Source organism: Lacerta agilis, chromosome 9 (assembly GCF_009819535.1).
Source record: "Lacerta agilis isolate rLacAgi1 chromosome 9, rLacAgi1.pri, whole genome shotgun sequence".
In the NCBI taxonomy this organism is placed as follows: Eukaryota; Metazoa; Chordata; class Lepidosauria; order Squamata; family Lacertidae; genus Lacerta; species Lacerta agilis.
Window position 1 is genome coordinate 34,250,139 of NC_046320.1, and position 19,820 is coordinate 34,269,958.

At 39.6% G+C, this 19,820-nt stretch overlaps 1 protein-coding gene across 1 annotated transcript in view; it reads left to right on the plus strand.

Moving 5' to 3' along the window:
- PDGFC (platelet derived growth factor C) overlaps nucleotides 1-19,820 on the plus strand; it is a 103,338-nt gene that overhangs the window by 39,449 nt on the left and 44,069 nt on the right. The window contains exon 2 of the mRNA XM_033159766.1: nucleotides 17,198-17,393. Coding sequence (XP_033015657.1) covers nucleotides 17,198-17,393 — 196 coding nt within the window. The remainder of the gene's footprint in view (nucleotides 1-17,197; nucleotides 17,394-19,820) is intronic.

A 19,820-nucleotide genomic window follows, 5' to 3' on the forward strand; every position in this document is an offset into this window, starting at 1 on the left:
GCAGTGTCCAAAATTTGAAATTTGATTCATGTAAAGATGAATGGTGGATGTTGAGCAGGTCTGATGAAAAAGTCTTAATTTTTCCTAGCCTAAAGTTGGATGCGTGTAATAAGCATTTATTTCATAGGATGTAAGAATGTATTGCTGTTTTGTCCCCTTCCCCAATAAAAGAAAAGATAGGCCTACACTTTTCTGTGTTGTGCATTATGTAGATATTGTTCATAGGCATCCCTGATGCTGGTAACTGTGCAGCCCTCATGTAAACCTTTAAGATCATCCAAGTGTTTTGACATTCCTTTGGCCCAAGATAATACTGAGGGTCTTATCACCAACTTGGGCATCCTATTTGTAGGATTCACTTTCTTGTCACTGAAACCACCTGAACTCCTTAACTGTCAGCATCCCTACAGACTACTTTATCCTCTCCATAAAATTTGAACACTTGGATTTAATTCAGCTGGGTTTACTAACTGGAGCCAGAGCTATAGAAGTAATTAGCTCTTAAAGGGTATTTTTCAGCATTTTGCAAACTGTGGACACAAGTTTGGATCCTTTGTTTACTTTTCTCCTTGCATGTAATGTGTGCAATTGAAATTACCGGTAAATCTTGAGTTAGGTTACTGCCTTAATATCACATTACATACAACCTGTGTGTCCTTTTAAAATTGACCCTTGTTATCAGTTTTCTTTTAATTTACCATATATAGAATTAATACACTCCTTTGCTGAGGAGTATGCTTTGAGACTTTGAACAGACACAGGCCAGTTTTTGCAGCTGTGTTTTATGTGACATCTGGAATGCATCCACAGTACCAGCTGTAGTGTAAATGGAATAAAAGAAAACAATGGCAGATGAGAGGGATTCCAGTAAGTTGTGTCATCAAACTTATGAGGCTAGCCTAAACATTCAGGTATTGATAGGGAAATAGCTCTGTAGGCTGGGACTATTATTTTGCTAATTATTTATTGTTTTAATAAATATCTGCAAGCCCACGCAGATTGTGAACGCATGGGCAGTGTACATAGGAATTTCAGAAGAGTAGGTGATAGTTTGAATCTTCAATTAATTTTTCAAGCTTTCCTTTGTTCAGAGGTAAATAACCATTAAACTCACAGAGTTGAAAGGAATCTCTGTGGGCACTTGCTTTATCTGTGACTACAACAGTTTACCTGACACTATTTTGAGATGCTTCCTTGCCAAAGGCTCCCATAGCAGCCCACAGAACAATTTCAAAGCCAACTAAACTACAGCAAAATAAATACGTAGTGTTATGAAGGCTATAGTGGTGTTTTCCTCTTGTTGTGATGGGAGTTTCTGGTGGGAAAATGTCACTCTAAAGAGTTCAGGTTTGCATCTGCTCCCACTGTTAATTGGTAATGTTTTAACTGTACAATGGTTATCTTGGAGTATTATAATTCCTTCCCTATCTAGACCTCTTGTACAAAATGTGGATGATAATCATAAGCAGTTAGTGAGTAATGTGTTTCAGAGACTTCAGCCAGCATTCTCTAATAGGATCTTGTTCATGTTTCTCTTCATCCCCCCTTTCAATTATGTGTTATTTAAAACATACTAATGGCATCACACACAATCAACAAAAGGATGTGGTGCATGTTTGCTTGCGTCCAGAAAAGCTGAGGGCAGGCAGGAGCAGCTGACACACTTGTTCACAATCTTGTTCCTTTCTCCCAGATCCTGAGAACATCTTATTAAACATATTTCATTTCTGCATACATACACAATTTCCCCCGCTTTAACCATCATTCTCAGATGGACTAATTATATAGTAGTTCCCTGTTAGCAAAAGTTTTCTGTGCTAAAACTGGGAAACACGATTTGGGGCCGGCCGTGACTCTCTTGTCATGGAGAGATCACTGTGTACTCAAGTTTGGATTAAATATTGTCTCTACCCAGTGAGAGCCAGTGTGGTGTAGCGGTTAAGAGCGGTAGACTCGTTATCTGGGGAACCGGGTTCGTGTCTCCACTCCTCCTCATGCAGCTGCTGGGTGACCTTGGGCTAGTCACACTTCTCTGAAGTCTCTCAGCCCCACTCACCTCACAGAGTGTTTGTTGTGGGGGAGGAAGGGAAAGGAGAATGTTAGCCGCTTTGAGACTCCTTCGGGTAGTGAAAAGCGGGATATCAAATCCAAACTCTTCTTCTACCCTCTGTAGGAATGAAAGACCAATTTTATGCTTTGTCATTAAGAGCTTTTGGGTGGGAAGAGGCATACCCCCAAAGACCTGCTCTGACAAATTTGTATTGTGTTTTGTAATTGTTCATATCTGCTGTCACTTGAAAATAGAGCTAGAGATCAATGTAGCCATGACACCTTCTGGTCTTGTTGTTCTAGATCAGGCATAGGCAACCTTGGCCCGCCAGATGTTTTGGGACTACAACTCCCATGATCCCTAGCTAACAGGACTAGTGGTCAGGGATGATGGGAATTGTAGTCCCAAACCTCTGGCAGGATGATATACCATCAGCCCTAGAAGTTTTTCAAGCTAAACCCCCAGCACAGCTATTATATGGGGCCCATATTTGGACTGGTAACCACCTTAGCACTTTGGAAGCTGTTCAATCAAAGTTTCTAAGGCAGATCTTTTCTGTCCCGCCATGCGTCCCAAACGCATCATTGCAACTGGAGGCAAGTCTTCCTTCAGTAGAAGTACGGATTTGGCAAAGAACTTTTAACTTCTGGCTCTGCCTAAATTCAACCCCCCCACCCCCCGGTTTATTATCTCTAGTACTCAAGACTCCCATAAAAGCACCTAGACTAAAACCGTTCATCAAAAACTCCTCTCCTGTGGCCTATCCCCAGAACACCTGCTCACGATGGGCCCTACCAAAGCAAATAGTCTGATTGGACAACGTTTAAAAGACATAGAGCATCAGAATAACCTGGCCACTATAAAGAAATTCTGTCCCTGGTATGCTCATTTTCCACTCTCACATTTTGATTCTCTGGCTCCATATCTGCATAAACTTATTATTCCAAAATACAGACTTGCTTTCACACTTGAAAGACTGGATGTTCTGCCACCTGCTGTTCTTGAGGGTCGATTCCAAAAGATCTTACCTGAGAAATGACTTTGCCCCTGTGGAGATGGTAGTACAGAAACAGCGGCACACGTCTTCCTGTCTTGCACTCTCTACAAAGATCTGAGGAATGAGTTCATCACCCCACTCCTGTTAACCATTCCAGGGCGCCCAACCACGGCCAATGTCCTTTCTTCTATCAGACCAAAAGGAGCAGATAATGGCTAAGGTTGCCAGCTTCATAGCAGGGGCAATTAGAATAAGGGCCACTAACTGATGGATGATTCAGGATTTTAAAATGTGCTTTTATATCATATTCTCTTTTTTGTATACATAGCAATGTTTTATTGTTGCTATGGCCATTGGCTAATGTGAATAAAGTTTTATCTATCTATCTGGCAGGCCGAGGTTGTCTATGCCTGTTCTAGATACTTATCAGCCTCCTCAGGTTGCACAAAATGATGCTTGTCTCTCCTGGCTAGTGAAATCAGTCAGGGCTGGATTTGCAGTATGAATATTGGCAGTGGTCAATGCATCATTAGATTTCTTTCTTTCTTTCTTTCTTTCTTTCTTTCTTTCTTTCTTTCTTTCTTTCTTTCTTTCTTTCTTTCTTTCTTTCGGCTTGCATCTACTGCTTTTTGTTTGTGATGACACCAAACTGGTTTCCATGTAAGGATGGGGTACTTAGAGAGAGAGGAGGGAGGTGTTTGCTTATATGACAGGGGAGAGAGATGCACTTGGGCAGAGGGGGCGGGAGGTCTCTTTGTGTGGTCTGTGTGAGAAAGGTATGTGTGTCGGTCTGTGAAAATGAATGACTGGGAGGGTAGATGTTCTAAAGAGGGAGGGAAGGGTGTTTGGTCTGTAAGAGAGAGGGAGAGAGAGAGAGAAATGTAATAATGTATGGTCTGATCACTATGCAGGTGGCATCTTAGATACCAGCTTTCTAGATAGTAGAAAAGGTAGGTAGAGCTAAGCTGCTAAAACCCTGAAAAGATGTTTAGGAGGAGACAGAATAGAATATAACATTTCCTATCCTGTGTTTGGAGATGCTTTTGAAGCAGTGTTGTATGCATGTTGGGAAGAACCGACAGTCTGGGCGAGGAATTTTCTTTTAAAGGTTTTTGTGTGATCCTCAACTGTGCCATGCAGTTACTCCAAGTTAGGAATATAGCTAGGCAATGGAGTTTTTTACCTTGGCACTTCCTGGTCCCGTCTCCTTGCAAGGATGGTGGCCTGTGGTGCTTATTAAAAGTCCAGTGGAGAAGAAGTGTGTTTGGCCAAAGTCACAGTATGGTGCAGTAGGACAAGGCTTTCTCCAATCATCTAGAAAGCGGGCTGGGGTTTATTCCATACTAGTCAGTTTCCTATTAGGAACTGGGTGGTTTCCTCAGTTAAGATTTCCTTTCAGGATTGGGGTGGAGATTAATGTGGAGATTAATCCATGCCTCAGGAAGGGTGTTACCGGTAGTTTGCTGGTTCCTGGTTTCCTAATATGCATTGCTTTACTTGCCTAGGTGCAAATATAGGTGGATTATCTGTCTTTGCCAAGAGGAAAGACCACTTTGGAAGGGGAAAATGTTGATTAAATTATCAATGCCTTACTGTAGCCACCCACAAGTCAGGCAGAGTAGAGAGCAAGGTAGCCTGCTGCTACGACTTACCGGTATTTTAATATATAAGCCTACAAACCTATGAGACTGTCTGAGCATTAATATATGCATCAAGAGGCCCTAAGAACTGTTGGCCCAATGGGTACTTGGGATAAGGGTTGGGTTTGCTAAAAAAAAAAAAAAACACTTTGAAGTTCCAGAGACACACACAACCCTTAAAAAAACCCAAAACCAAATGCAAAATCTGCTTGGGGAAACCTTTTTTTTTTTTTTTAAAGCTGCTTTTGGGTAGTGGTAATATTAAAACCAAAGAGTGTTTTATTCACCTGCCTGTTGTACTGTTCCCTTCTCAGAGTCATAGATACTCTAAACAGATCCTAAATTGACAACCAGGGAACACAACAGCAAGTCATGCAGCAAGTTTTCAATTCAGATCAGGAGTTGGCTGTATGAACCAAACAGTTTGAAATTTTTTGGAGAAAAATAAAACAATATATTTCAATAAAAACAGAAGGGTGAACTGCCTGAATAAGCAGAGATGTTGATGAAATAAATAAATAAATAAATAAATAAATAAATAAGCAAGCCATACTTTTTGTAGGAAAAGATTAATAATTATTAAAATATCCACATGTTTATCCCTTCAACTGTAGCAAGGAAATCAGATCAGACAGGGCTCAGAATACCATGTGTGTATCTCCATATTTCGGTAGATGGCTATAAAATATGGATTTGTGTATATAAATGTCTAATATGTAATCTTTCTAAATCTCATGTAAGTGAAACAAAGCAACACTTTATCAAAAAGAATGGGGACAACCAAAATTATCACCAGGAAGATAATGGCTAGGCAATATGTGGGATTTGACTCTCATGGCTGAATTGACAAGTACAAAAATATGGGTACTGATTTGAAAGTTTACAATTGATCGTTGTGGTTAAAATAGTTGCTTCAATAAAATCTCATTTTTCAAATATCTTAGGATACTTATAAATATACAGTGTACTTATTTGTTTACAATGATTTATATTTTCTGTTTTCTATTTTACAAAAGAAATGCAATAAACAGCAACAATAAAAACCTTTCTCTGAAATGATTGTGAAAGAGCGTAAAAGCAAATGGGGGCAAAAATAGACTTTACAACAATGTTTACTAGAGCTTTCTCCTTATATTAGAGCCCAGGAGGTTATGTGTATTTTCATTTGGTTTTAATGCAAGTACATTGTTTTATTTTATTTTTTTAAAAAACCTTCCATTAACAAACCTTTTCCTTGGGCAGCCTAGATCCTACCCCCCAATTTATGATTCAGACAGAGTAGATTTGGCATCCAACACTTCATATTTCTTTCTTGACAGCAAAGCTTTGATGTATAGATAATACCTTGCTTTAATGTGGCATATTACAATCCCTTCTTGAAGCCTCCTACTTTAAACAGCTGTTATAGCTTTTTGCTCTCTGATTTTCATTTTATTTTTTTAAAAATAAAACTGACTGTGGTATTCTGGAAATAAATTGTTTGGTTCAGTTATGTATGCAACCTTATAATTGTTTCAGATCTGCTCTTAAATGTTTTGAAATGCTCGGGATTCTTTCATGCAGTGCCATGGTGGATTGTGTAAACAAAAGTAAGGTATAAAAGTTTATTAGATGCTTGTGTTCTAGGGGTGATTCAATCCCTCCTTCCTCACCCACATCCTCTCCCACAATGATAAAACGGTTGCATTCTGCTGCAGAAGGTTGGTAATCAATAACAAGAATGATGTACGGTACCTTGCTTGCTCTCTTTCTATAAATGCTACTTGTTTTTCTGTGCTTTACGGTTCCCAGTGGCTGCAGTCACACAAGCCAAGTACTTGGGATTATGGTATGTTTCTCCCTAGCAAGGCAGGATTCATAAGACAAAACTGATTCTTAGTTTAAGATAGACGTATCATCATCATCATTATTCTTTCGCCTCCCTTCATCTTAATCAGGCTTCCTCAACCTCGGCCATCCAGATGTTTTTGGCCTACAACTCCCATGATCCCTAGCTAGCAGGACCAGTGGTCAGGGATGCTGGGAACTGTAGTCTCAAAACATCTGGAGGGCCGAGGTTGAGGAAGCCTGATCTTACTGTTCCAGAATGGATTACAACTATTAAAACTCTTACGTTGGAAACAGTGTCATACAACTTACAATCACAGGAATCAGGTGAATCCTAAAGATAGGTATCTCACCTGTCAAAAGCCGGGATAAAGAGGAAGTGTGTGTTTAATTTTGTGATCCTGGGTGCAAACATCATTTTAAGCAATCCACTTTCTGGCTTGTTTAGCAATTCATGCAAAAGGAGGAACAATGGGGTTTCAGTGTGGAGCCAGTGTGGTGTAGTGGTTAAGAGCCAGTGTGGTGTAGTGGTTAAGAGCGGTAGACTCGTTATCTGGTGAACTGGGTTCGTGTCTCCGCTCCTCCACATGCAGCTGCTGGGTGACCTTGGGCTAGTCACACTTCTCTGAAGTCTCTCAGCCCCACTCACCTCACAGAGTGATTGTTGTGGGGGAGGAAGGGAAAGGAGAATGTTAGCCGCTTTGAGACTCCTTTGGGTAGTGAAAAGCGGGATATCAAATCCAAACTCTTCTTCTTCTTCTTCATGCACTGGCAAAGTTTATTGCACAATTTATTATACCAGTGCTCTTAACTTATTGTTATGTCAACACAGCCAGTACACATGACAGAGATGACCAAAATAATCCCTTCTGGTTGAATGTAGAGCTAAATTGTGTTCAGTTCATTATATTCTAGGTAAACTTGTAAACAGTCACATCTTTGGTCACTGACAGTAATAATAAGTTGCTTCCAGAAAACAAGTTAACCTTTCCAAAAGTAGCAGCAGCCGCAGTTGTTGCATGAGGACTATAAATGACCTAACACTTCTATACAATGTACCAGCAGGCTAGGGAAAACTCTGGGCTAGTATTTTCTGAGTACTTATTCGCAGCTCTAGTTCAGTGTTTTTCAACCTTTTTTGGGCAAAGGCACACTTGTTTCATGAAAAAAATCACGAGGCACACCACCATTAGAAAATGTTAAAAAATTTAACTCTGTGCCTATATTGACTATATATAAAGTAATTCTCTTGAATTTTTCCATTTTTCCCACGGCACACCAGGCAACATCTCGCGGCACACTAGTGTGCCGCGGAACAGTGGTTGAAAAACACTGCTCTAGTCTAGAATATGTCAGCATCAACTAATTGGTGACCAAGCAGTGTCTGGAAATGGCAGAAGCAGCTTGTGAAGCTTGCACTGTTGCTATACATATATGTAGATGGCCACTTATAATATGGACAAATGAGGCCTTTCCAGCTTTTCCACATTCATATTTAAAGTGACAACCCATAGCTGATTTGGAACACACATTGTTGAAATTTCAGGCAATTGTTTTATATTTATACAGGTCTCTAGAGAGAAACAATGAAGCAGTCATTGATTTCAGAATGTGTGTGTCCTGTTACCGTAATCCCGTTTGACAGATCTGTCATTAAAAACTAATTGAGATTAAAGCAGCTGGCATAAAGAGATGTCAGCTGTAATGTAGTAAAGATGGTGGATTCCCTCCTTCCATTGATACAATAAAATGAATTACTAGTCAGTTAAACAACATTGTTATAACTTGTATGCTAATAATGTTCTCCTTGCAGAAAATGCATTACAGTTGTTAAATAATAAGCAACATTAATAAACATCTGTTGCATTGAGAACTAAGTACACTAAAATGATGCCAGTCATACGCAGACCTATCTAGAATTATTGTATGGATTGTCTTGTTTCTATGGCATGCTTATTGCAGCATTCTCTCTAACACTGCACAAATGAACATTGAGAGAGACTGCCCTGTTTGTGAGCGATTTGTCTTGGCAAACAGTAATGGAGCCAACAAGCAGAAAGTGACTGATAAAAGTGGCAGCAAGCAGATGACTCAATATGATGAAAGGTGCAAGGGAAATGTCTGTCTGAATGTCTACAATGCTCAGGATAGTTTGCAGTAGGTCAAAAACACAAAAACATTAAAAACAAAATGTAATAAATTAAAGATGAAGATGGACACAGCAGATGAAGTCAGTGTGTATTCTGTTCACTTGCTAAAATACAAACAAAACATGTTTGGAGTATATTGCATTTGTATAATCTGGAGACATTGGTCCCATTTTACAGATGTGGTCAAGTGATTAAACTATGGTAAAATCAGTCTGATAAATCCACTCCCCTTCCGAGGGGGGCGGGGTTGCAGGCTGGCCACGTACACTCCCTATGTCGGGGGAGGGGAATGCTGCCCACATCACTGGGAGTTCCGGCCACGTCACGCCCCACGGCCAACCAATCCAGCCGGCTGTGGGGGTTGGTTAACTAATTTAAACCAGCTGGGGGGCTCTTTCTCCTTATTTCCTCCTGTGTTGGATCTCCTGCCCTATTTTCATGTGTTCACCATCTTGCCCTTGCTATAGACTACGGTTGGTAGCCTGTTGAGGGGGCAAGGTAGGAATTTTCCCACTTGGCAAATTGGCCCCAGCCATGTGGTTTTCGCCTGCTTCATAGCAATTGTCACAACTTTGTAAGGTTTGGCAGTTAGGCATTGGTAAACCTGGTTGGTGGGAGAGGAGGTTGTGGCCTTCACCTGCCCCTACCCTTTTTAAGGGTATACTGTTAAAGGGATCCGGGGGTGTTGATGCTGTCCAAAGGGTGGGTATGGGCTAGGGCCATGCCACGATCCCATCCAGAAGCCTGGGGGAGCTCAACAGGGCTCCTCCTACTGGTGGTTGACCCTTATGAGACTACCTGCATGGCGAGCAGGAGTCAGATATAGTTGGTTCAGTTCCAATGCCTTAGCCCAGGCACGTCCAGCCCTCCGGAAGACGCAGGGCTTCACCCCCCACCCCCGGAGAGGAGTGGGTAGCCACGTGGTCCACCGCAACTCCTCTCCACTGGGAAGTGGAGCAGATTTGCATTTTCAAAACCCACTTGTGTTGACAGAGTTCACATATAACACTAAGCCATACCATAGAATGAACCTTATTTACAGCTCATGGTTTGTCTTGAGAAAGTTAAACTGCAAGTCCATATTTGGATGACATGTTAATCTAAAGCATGACGTAACTCAGTGCTAAAATAACAGTGGAAGAGCAAAGTGGCTGTGTTTTCCTCTGATAGCTTTCATGTTTGCTTTTTTATTGCCAAACCATGGTTGCTCTAGTTGTGTATAATGTGCCACATCAGACACACACGAAACGCCTAAATGTAGCAAATACTATGTATTATTTAAGGGGAAAGAATGTTGAGGAGCTTTGGACTGAGATAGTTTTTCAAAAGAATTTGGTTTGGAATCACCTTGAGCTGTTACTTTTTTGGAGGACTGTTATGAAATCCTGTTTTGATTGCCCTCCTTTTCTTTGAGGGTAAGCCAGAAAATAAGGTGAAAGTTGGCAACACATTAAAAAGTTACACATTTTAAGCTCATTTTGGTTAATTTTACTACCTGGAATCAAAAGGCAAGTTGTTTGTTTTTCTAGTAATAAGCATGATCTAAATCAAGGGGATGTCAAAGGTGAGCCTCTGTAGCATGTGAAAACACACTTTTTAGTTAGGATATTTTTTAAAAAAGTATTTCCCTTCCATGTATTGTCCAGCGTTTGCTTCAGATTCAGAATAGGAAACGGAGACAATCTTATCATTGGCTTAGGAAGTCACACATTTGAGAAAGGGAAGTCACAGCAGAAGACCTGTCCACACAGTGGGCAACCAGGATCGTCTTTCCACTATTTCATTAAAAGTGGACGGAATGACATTCTATAGTCTCAGCCAATGTGTGCATGCATATCTACTTAGAATGAAACAACACAACCCCTCCTCTGTTATGTGCATAGGTTTTATCTTCCTGGAGGCATTGTTTAGACCAGGGGTCAGCAAACTAAGGTCCGCGGGCCAGATCAGGCCCAATTGCCCTCTGGATCCAGCCTGCGGATGGTTCTGGAGTCGCTGCTTGGATCGGCACAATCACAAATTTCCCCCTTTTTTCCAGGCACCATTTTTTCGTGTTCCCCCCCCTTCCTCACACACACCACTGTGGTGCCTCCTCCCTCCCTCTTCCTGGCTTCTCCCTGCCCTGTGGAGGAAGGGGCTGGGCTTTAATAGGAAGCCTCACCGCCTGCCCGGGGAAAGCTGGGATGGAAAGGAGGGGTGCCGGCGCTACTGCCAGCTCCCAACCACAGGCAGAGTGGTGGAGAAGGTAGGCAGGGGGAGGGGAGGGGGAGGGCTGGGGGAGAGGGGGGAGAGAGAAGCTCCTTCCTCCTTGTGTGTGTGCAGTCAGGCCCGCCAAAAGGACTGGGGGATGATGAACCGGCCCCCTCCCAAAAAAGTTTGCTGACCCCTGGTTTAGACATTAAGATCCCACAGAAAAATAGGAATATGCCTTATACTGTCAAACCATTGTTCCATCTATTTCAATATTGTCTACATTGATTAGCAGTAGCTCTCCAGGGTTTTAAGTAGGATACATTCCCAACCTTACCTGCCCAATGGCAGGAATTACACCTGGGACCTTCTGCATGCAGAGCAGATTCTCTACCACTAAATTGTGGACCATCCCCTTTCTAGTCTAATAAACATTGACTAATCAGGCCAGAAAGCTGTTTTGCCTGAATGTTTCCTCTTCTCCTTGCATGCCTCTCTTAAGTGAAGATATCTATGGCACCATTTGCACTATACTTTGAAAGCACCTTCAAACTTTGCAGTACTCACCATTATATTATTCTGTGAAATCTGATTCTGGTCTTCCATATTACTTTTTTGAATTAAGTTGGTGCATTGAGGAAAGCATTTATAGCTCTGAGATTTGAAATTACGTCCACATCATATTTGGATCGGGTATATGGCGTAACATGTCTGTATCTGTGGCTAGGGGGATGTTAAAATTCTTGTTCATTATGGACTCCATTGTTCCATATAGAATTCTTCTAGGGATAGATTTCTCAACAAATTATACAAAAACTTTCCATTTTGGAAATAAGGGAGAAAATATGTTTTTTGCTGGTGGATGGGGGATAAATATTCTACATATGTTGTATTTATGTTTGCCTTGGCAGCCCAACACATCAGATAAAGTTTCATTGTACAGCATTGCACACTGATTGTAATGTGTGAAGATCTCTCATGTGGTCATTGAATTTTTAACTGTGCCACAGTTTATCAACGCACACACAGAACGGTGCAGTGTGGTAAAATTGCAGGCCATGACACAGAAATGGTTTGCTGCATCCTCATGAACTGTTTCTTAGGAACAGTACACAAATACTTCTCTTTGAATTAAGATAAGATAAGGAACATTCTTGTGATTCCTGACCATGCCTTGTAGGAGTTATTGTACTGTGTAAAAATCCAAATCGTCACTTTTGTACCACAAAACATAAATATTAGCCTGTGTTTTGCCATTTAGTTTTTTTTTAAAATTCCAGTTCAGAAATGCTCTAAAATACTTTAAAATGCATATTCATTAATATATCCACTTTCATACTGTAAAGTATCTTTTCCATCTTTTATTCTCACAAATTCAACCTTAGCTTCATACCAAGGTTGATAAACTTTCAGGAGTTGTCACCATAATCCTCATAGAATTATAATGAGGATTATAATGATTATATAGGATGACAATGGCTGTTTGTCTTTCCAAATATGAGGCCTGTTCTTTCTGAAATAAATGGTGCCTAAGGGGAAAGAGACCTACTTTGAGATCAGCATGACTATACTTGCCCGGTTAAGGTTTTAAGCTTTTGTTTACGATAGCAAGGCTTATCTAATTCTGTTACCTGACATGATTTCAGTTTTATTTGCTTGGTTATGGAGCCAATGTGTAACAGTGCTTTAAAGAAATTCCAAACTGGTTTCAGTGATATATGCTGTACCTACAAAAGTTCCCTTGTCACTTGTTCTGAAAAGGAAAGCTGCTATTTGAATGGAAAGTAGGTTTTCTTTCAGTGTACTAACCAGTAGAAATGGCACCACTGCATTTCCCCCCTCCATCTCAGGATTTATATTGACATAATATATCTGCCTTTCAGTTTGCAAATATTTCATTCCTTTCTTACCAGTATAATTTTATGCATGCTCGTTTAAAGTAAGGCCCACTGTTTTCAGTGGGGCTTATTGTCAGAGAAGTATGCATAAGATTGCAACATTAATCTTCAGTGTATCTCAAACTGAGTAATACTATTTGTCTGTCTAGCTCTGTATTGTCCACTCTGACTGCTAGTGGCTCCCTAGGGTTTCAGACGTAGGGTGTTTCCTTACCTGGAGCTGCTGGTGATTGGACTTGTGACTTTCTGCATGCAGATCAGATGTGCCTCTAAGGCCCTTCCCCAAGCATACTTGGTGCTCACAGGTGTGTTGTATTTGTGTCTGTGTGCTTGTTTACCAGTATATACACGTACAGGACAAGTGTTGAAATTCCAAAACCAGATACCTTAATTACGTTAAAATAAGTCACCAAGATTTCTGCTAGAACTTTGAGGATCATTTTTACAGGGTTGCCATATTTTGAAGAGCAAAAAAGAGGACACATTTGCCAACTTCTACTTTTAAATATGGATGGCTATGATGACTCTCATTTTACATACCCATGAAAAATAGGACATGCCCTGGAAAAAGAGGACATATGGCAACCCTAATTTTTTATTTTTTATTTTGCTGCTTTCAGGTTGAGAAGTGTTTTCTACCTAAAGAATCAGTTTTCTCAGCTGGCACACAGATGGCCTTAAGCTAAACAACTAAAATAATATTGCCTATGAAGCAAAAACAGAGTACAAGGAGGAGATTCTTAATTTAGGTACCTCATTTGCTTTGTACCTGTCAAATTTGTCAAACATTTCTTCAGAAGATATTTAAGCTAATATTTCCACATTAAATACTGGCTCCAATTGCAATAGAATAACAGATTATATGAGCATTCTGGAAAACTCTTGATGGATTTGTGTTTACCTGTGTCTCAGACTTGTTCCTAATGGAATTGATGATGACATGCTGAACAACACACTTAATACCAGCCTTGCGCTACAATCCTGAAGTAATTTATTTCCACAGGGGCCTTAGTGGTTTATTTTCTTTTTTCATATATCCACACTACTTCAGTGAAATTGAGGTTGGATCACACATGCAAATATGATCTGCTATTTATTTATTGATTTAATTTCTATTTATTTATTAAGAACTTATATGCCCCCTTCACCAAAAGACCACAAAGTTGGATTACAACATAATAAACAGCAAAGGGCAGAACACAAGAACTTAAAAAACAAAACAAAAACATTTTAGTACAGCTCATAATAAAAGCAGCAGCATCAAACTATCCATAAATTAATCAGTCACAGTTTCCTTCTTCCAGCCGCCTGCTGGAAGACATGAATCTTCACCTGTTTCCTAAAAAACAACAACAATGATGTGGCTAGGTACACCACAGTAGGGAGAACATTCCATAGAACTAGAACCACCACTAAAAAGGGCACCTATACTTTTCATCCTAATCAAGGACCCTTAGTTGGGCTTCTCCACAGACCTTAAGGCATGAGGGCAGGTTGGTACCAGAGCTCTAAGCATCGATGTAAGGATCTTCATTGGGCACAGAAAACTGTCAACCAGTGAAGTTCTGTTAAAATGGAACTTGTATGTATTTTGTCTGTAACTCCCATAACCTCTGTGGCCCCCACATTTTGCCCTAGTTGTAATATACCAGAGTATCTTAAAGGGTAACCTTGTGTTGGCTTACTCAACACAATGAATTGCTGCTCATTGAGCTTCCTTTCTAAAGGCTCCTAAAGGTGACCTGCCCCAGGATCAGTTGAGATTGACACGAGTAATTACAACTAAAAGCAGAGAATGCTTAGGAAGAAGTTCTCATTTTCATTGAGACTTGTAAATTGGTTTTACCGGTATATTTGAGGAGCCCCTAAATTATCTTTAACTGGTGATGGTTGTTCATACAGGACGGAGGTGTTCATGTGTGTATGCCTCCATCTTTCCTTCTTCCTGGCACCTAGAATCCGGTAAGAAAACATTCCTGGCACCAGAAGGTCTAGGAAATGTAGCTTTTCCAGGGTACTCGACGTACTCAGAGGAGTCTTTCCTCTTTCCTTGCACACATTATCATAGGAGTTGCTGCAAAGCAGCTACAAGGTGGGGAGAATAATTATTGTATTGGGTTAATATTTGAGTTAGAGAACCACTTGGAGGCTTAATACTCATCTTTTCATTGCATTAGCTACCGAGTTTGTATTCTGAGCCAAGGAATTACAAAACTCAGCAGCATTCTTAGTTTGCGTCAGACAATTTTCATATGATGTGTTCCAAGAAACATTGCAGATTGTTTGTGCAGGAGTCAACAAATCCTATATACCCTTTCTCAATTAATGTTTCATTTCTGGAAAATTTAATATTAAATTAGTACTTAATACAGAAACAAGTTTAGCTTTATTAGTTTTCCTGAGTTTCACTTTAAGGTTTTAATGTAGCATTACTAATATACTTAAATTGCATATAATCCTCTGTAAATGTGTTCCTATGCCATACAAGTTCTAATGGTCAGGCTACACTCCTCACAATTATTTCTGATAACCCCCGATGGTTTCAAAAAACCCAGATGTTTATTACCTGTGATGACAAGCCTGACCTATTATTCTATCATCCTGGATCAAGTTGTGGCCTTGGGCTAATTCACAGCCATAAGTATGCCATCAAAGCTATTGTAAGACTATTCAATCATTGAGCTGGCAAAAGATGAATTTGATGCTGCATTTTTCTGACCAAGAGGTAAAGTAGCTCCTTGGATTTCTGACCTAGGAAAAACTGCCATTTTGTTATAGATTATCTGTAACAAAGTAACATAAATATGCTGACATGTTATATCAGCTGAGTCAGATATATGATGTAGTAGAGATGTTGCTTTTTATTTCTCTCATTGTAATTTTATGCTTCATGGTAAGTAAATAATAAAATAATGAAAGGTAAGTAAAACTGCATTCTGATATTGTCAAGTGAGAGTACAATAACCCTTTTTGAGAGTCTGCTGTGGTTAGAGATTGGAGGTTGAAAATGTTATAACTAAATGCCAGAGTTAAGAATTCTTAAATTGACTAAATACCAATAATCACTGAAACAAATAATTACTGTTCCTGACACCAAGTATCACTGGATCAGCTCAGATGTAACAATCCCATTCTGATATATCATAGAGAGACCTGGTATGAACAAAGACATTGGATTCTTATCTTATTATATATGACAAAGCTATCTTTAGCCATCTCACCCCTTGCCTTTTCCTTTTAGACTAATTGCAGTCGTTAACAGTCGTCAACAGGTTTTCCACACCCATCATCCAATCACCCATTCCCACCACCCTCCTAAGTAATACCCCTCCTCACTCTCTCACTATATATAAGGGTCTGGTGACTTCTGTTTCAGTGTATCTGAAGAAGTGTGTATGCACACGAAAGCTCATACAAAGAACAAACTTAGTTGGTCTCTAAGGTGCTACTGGAAGGATTTTATTATTTTTTATTTTGTTTTGACTATGGCAGACCAACACGGCTACCTACTTGTAACTGTTGTTATCTTGTTGGCCAGGAAGAAGCTATGTAATCTGATCCTGATTTCATATCCTAAGGAACCCTAACATCACTGTGTCTTGCTGTGTAGGTCATACATAGGAAATTAAAATAGCTGCAGTATCATGGCCACAGACCAGGAATCCTCAGGTGCAAAGTCCAACAATTAAGGCAGCTGCAGATGGATCCATTCCCTAATCATATGGAGCTGTGATAAGAAAGAATATCACTGAGACAACTTGCATGTTCTATCTCAGATGCAAGATCACTAACCGTGGTCCTGAAACCCTCACCTTGGTCTCTCTCCAAAGTGCTGATCCTCCTTTGCCTCACCACCCTGACTGCCTGGATCCTTAGGACTGTTGACCTCCTTGCTGCTTTGGCCATCACCCATCTGTAGTGGTGGGCATCTCCATGTAGTTGAACAGCAGGTTGACATGGAAACACATGTTCTCTCAAATAACCTAAATTGTTTAGGATTTCTTTGTAGAATTAAATTATCTGAATAGAGACAGAAAACATAATTTATTTGATGATCAGCACTGTTATCTGAATATTATAGTTTCTTTACCATGTAAATATTTGTATTTGCGTTTATGCTTTCGGTAATATATCCCCATCTCTTAAGAAACAAAGGGAGAAGTTTTCTATTTCTGTCTATTAGTGATAGTGCCATCTTTAATTCAAAAAAACAGTGGGACTTGTTCTGAACATCCAGGAGAAATTTGGACTTAATTCTCAAGCAGCATCATAAACCTATTTTGAAAGTGGGAAATTGATATGGTTTGGTGTCTACAAGTGAAAAGAAAAATTCAAAATCCTATTAAGTGCATCTAAAGTAGTTTTCTGGATCATCTTGTTCAGTGTATTCTTGATTGTACGAATTATTGATGCTTCTATTTTTTGTGTATTTCTTTTTGTTATAGGAGTACAAGAACCACAACATGAGAAGATTATTACAGTGTCTGCTAATGGAAGTATTCACAGCCCAAAGTTCCCATATACTTATCCCCGTAACACAGTACTGGTGTGGCGATTAGTAGCAGTTGAGGAGAATGTGTTGATACAGCTCACTTTTGATGAAAGGTTTGGGCTTGAGGACCCAGAAGATGACATATGCAAGTAAGTTACTATTGCTGAGTTCATATAAGCCTATTAGAAGTGGTGATGGATAGTGTACTACAAACTTTGCCCTCAACAATGGTCTGTCATTTCAGATTTAATTAGACCTCCGCACCCTGCATAGCATCTACAAACCTTTATGTATATAAACCCAGTGCTATTTTACAAAAAACCCAAAAACAATAATATCTGTTGGTATTTGTGGGTAACTTTCAATTCTACAAAGCATTGATATAACCTTCACAATGGAGTTAAAATTGCTTACGTATGCAATAATCCTTTCTTTATATTCCTGGCAGAATGTGTGAAGTCAAAGAGTACTGTTGTTAAGTACTTTGGGGCATAGCCTGATTATTCAGCAGGCCTACTGATTTAATGAGATTACTCATCAGTGTTATATCAGATGACTGTGTACCATTAAAATTAAATTACTGCTGAAGAAATGATTAACACCTTTTAAAAAGTTCTGTAGTGCATCACATTACATAGTATGTACCTAAAACCTCTGAATAGTTAAAAATTTAGATAACCGGAAGAGTGACTAATATATAATTTGAATGACTGTGTGCTACAGACACAATGAATTCACATCATCCATATTTTCGGATTATCCCTGATGCAAGAAAATGGGTTCTCCTGTATTGTTTACACACCTGTTTATAGTTAAATCTATAAATTGCTAAATGTCCTTTGATGAAATATCCACAGCTTATATATGAAAGAGACTTGCAACTGGGTCCAATTCAAAAAGAATTATATATATATATCAATTCCATGTATATCAAGGATACTAAATCATGCACCACCTTTACTGGATTTGTGCATGTTGTACCTGAATAATTTAAACAGAAAAAAGGATGCAAATAAATATGGGTTAATGTTTTCTTTCACACACACACACAGTCTTAGGTTTGAATTAGTAAACCAATGGTTAGGACTGAAATATGCTCTACAAATGCACTGCAGTCTAAGACTCTGCATGCCTAATGTAATGGGAGGGGGAGCTTAAAAATAATAATTTGATTACACCTTTAATTCTCCACCCCAAAAGTCAGTCACTGCTCATATTTACAATGTGCATAAGTATAAAATCAGAGGGTACTGAGGCCCCTTGTGAGAGAAGGCATCTGTTTCATAGGGTAAGCACCTTATGAATAATTTGACAGTTTGCAGCTGGAGTTATGGGCTGCACTTATATAGATCTGGCATAATTCAAAATCCATTTAACATGGGGCATTGATAGTACATATCATGAATTCATCTCAAAGAACAGCTGTGCACAAAATCTCCACCATAACACTGCTCAGAAAAATTGGGAGTACCATTTCACTTAATTTTGGGGGAGAGGGGTATAATTCAACAGTTTCTTGTGGATGGGGCTCAGCAGTAGCACTGTTTTTCTTTCTTTTTTTTCATTAGAAGCGTTCTTTCTTTTTTCTTTAAGTGTTTTCTTTTTCTGTTGTGCTTCTGCTGCAATTGACAGCAATAGCAACTGGGTTGGCAGTCTAACTGCCATTTTGCATTCACTGCTATGCGGCAGACCTAGATTTTGTTCTGGGGGCATTGCTTGTGAGTTGATGGGACATGGTGCGGTGGCCACACATACACAGATGGTGCAGAATATCAAGTGAAAATTCTGCAAAATGGTCTTCTTGCTCCACTTCAATTCCGCATCATTAGTTAGCTAGGGTGGAAAAAGTGGTCATTAATGCTTCCTTTCCCAATCAAATTGCAAAAGTGTGTTCTCATGATTGGGTAGGCCAGAAAAGGAAAGGAAAAACTGAAAAAAGGACAAATATAGATGCCCTTGATAGATCAGAAGTGGTTTATTTATTTTATTTACATTTAAAGTCCACATTTACTCTAATGAGTTCATAGTGGCATACATAGCTCTTTCTCTTCACAACAATCCTTATTAGACTCTGAGCTGTTGACGAGCCCAAGATCACACTGTTAGTCTCATGTTTGAGAGGGCATTTCAACCTGGGGGTCCCCGTTGGCTGCCCAAGGCAGCATTCCCTTATGCTTCTTGGAATTTAGTGAAAATATATTCCTATCAACTGTGAGTGAAAGTTCCTGGTTAATGTAACAATTATATAGATTCTTGCTCACTTGTCACCATGAGTCAAGATGGGCTTGAAGCAGGTGCGCAGCACTTCTTTCTTCCCACTGAGCCAGATTCGGTAAGACACAGAGCACATGAGAGTTAAGGAAATTATTTCAGACTTTGAGTCTAGGAAAATTCCCCTCTTTGATGCTACTTCAAAGGGTGTTTTGTGGTCCTTAGCCAATTTTTGTAAAGACATGTAATAAAACCAAAGTTGGAAGATTGGTCCAGTGAATGACATCAATATCCACAATAATATCTTTGATGTCTGTGCAGTATGGAAGGTTCAATTTTATTAAGTTTTTTCCCCTTTTTAAAAT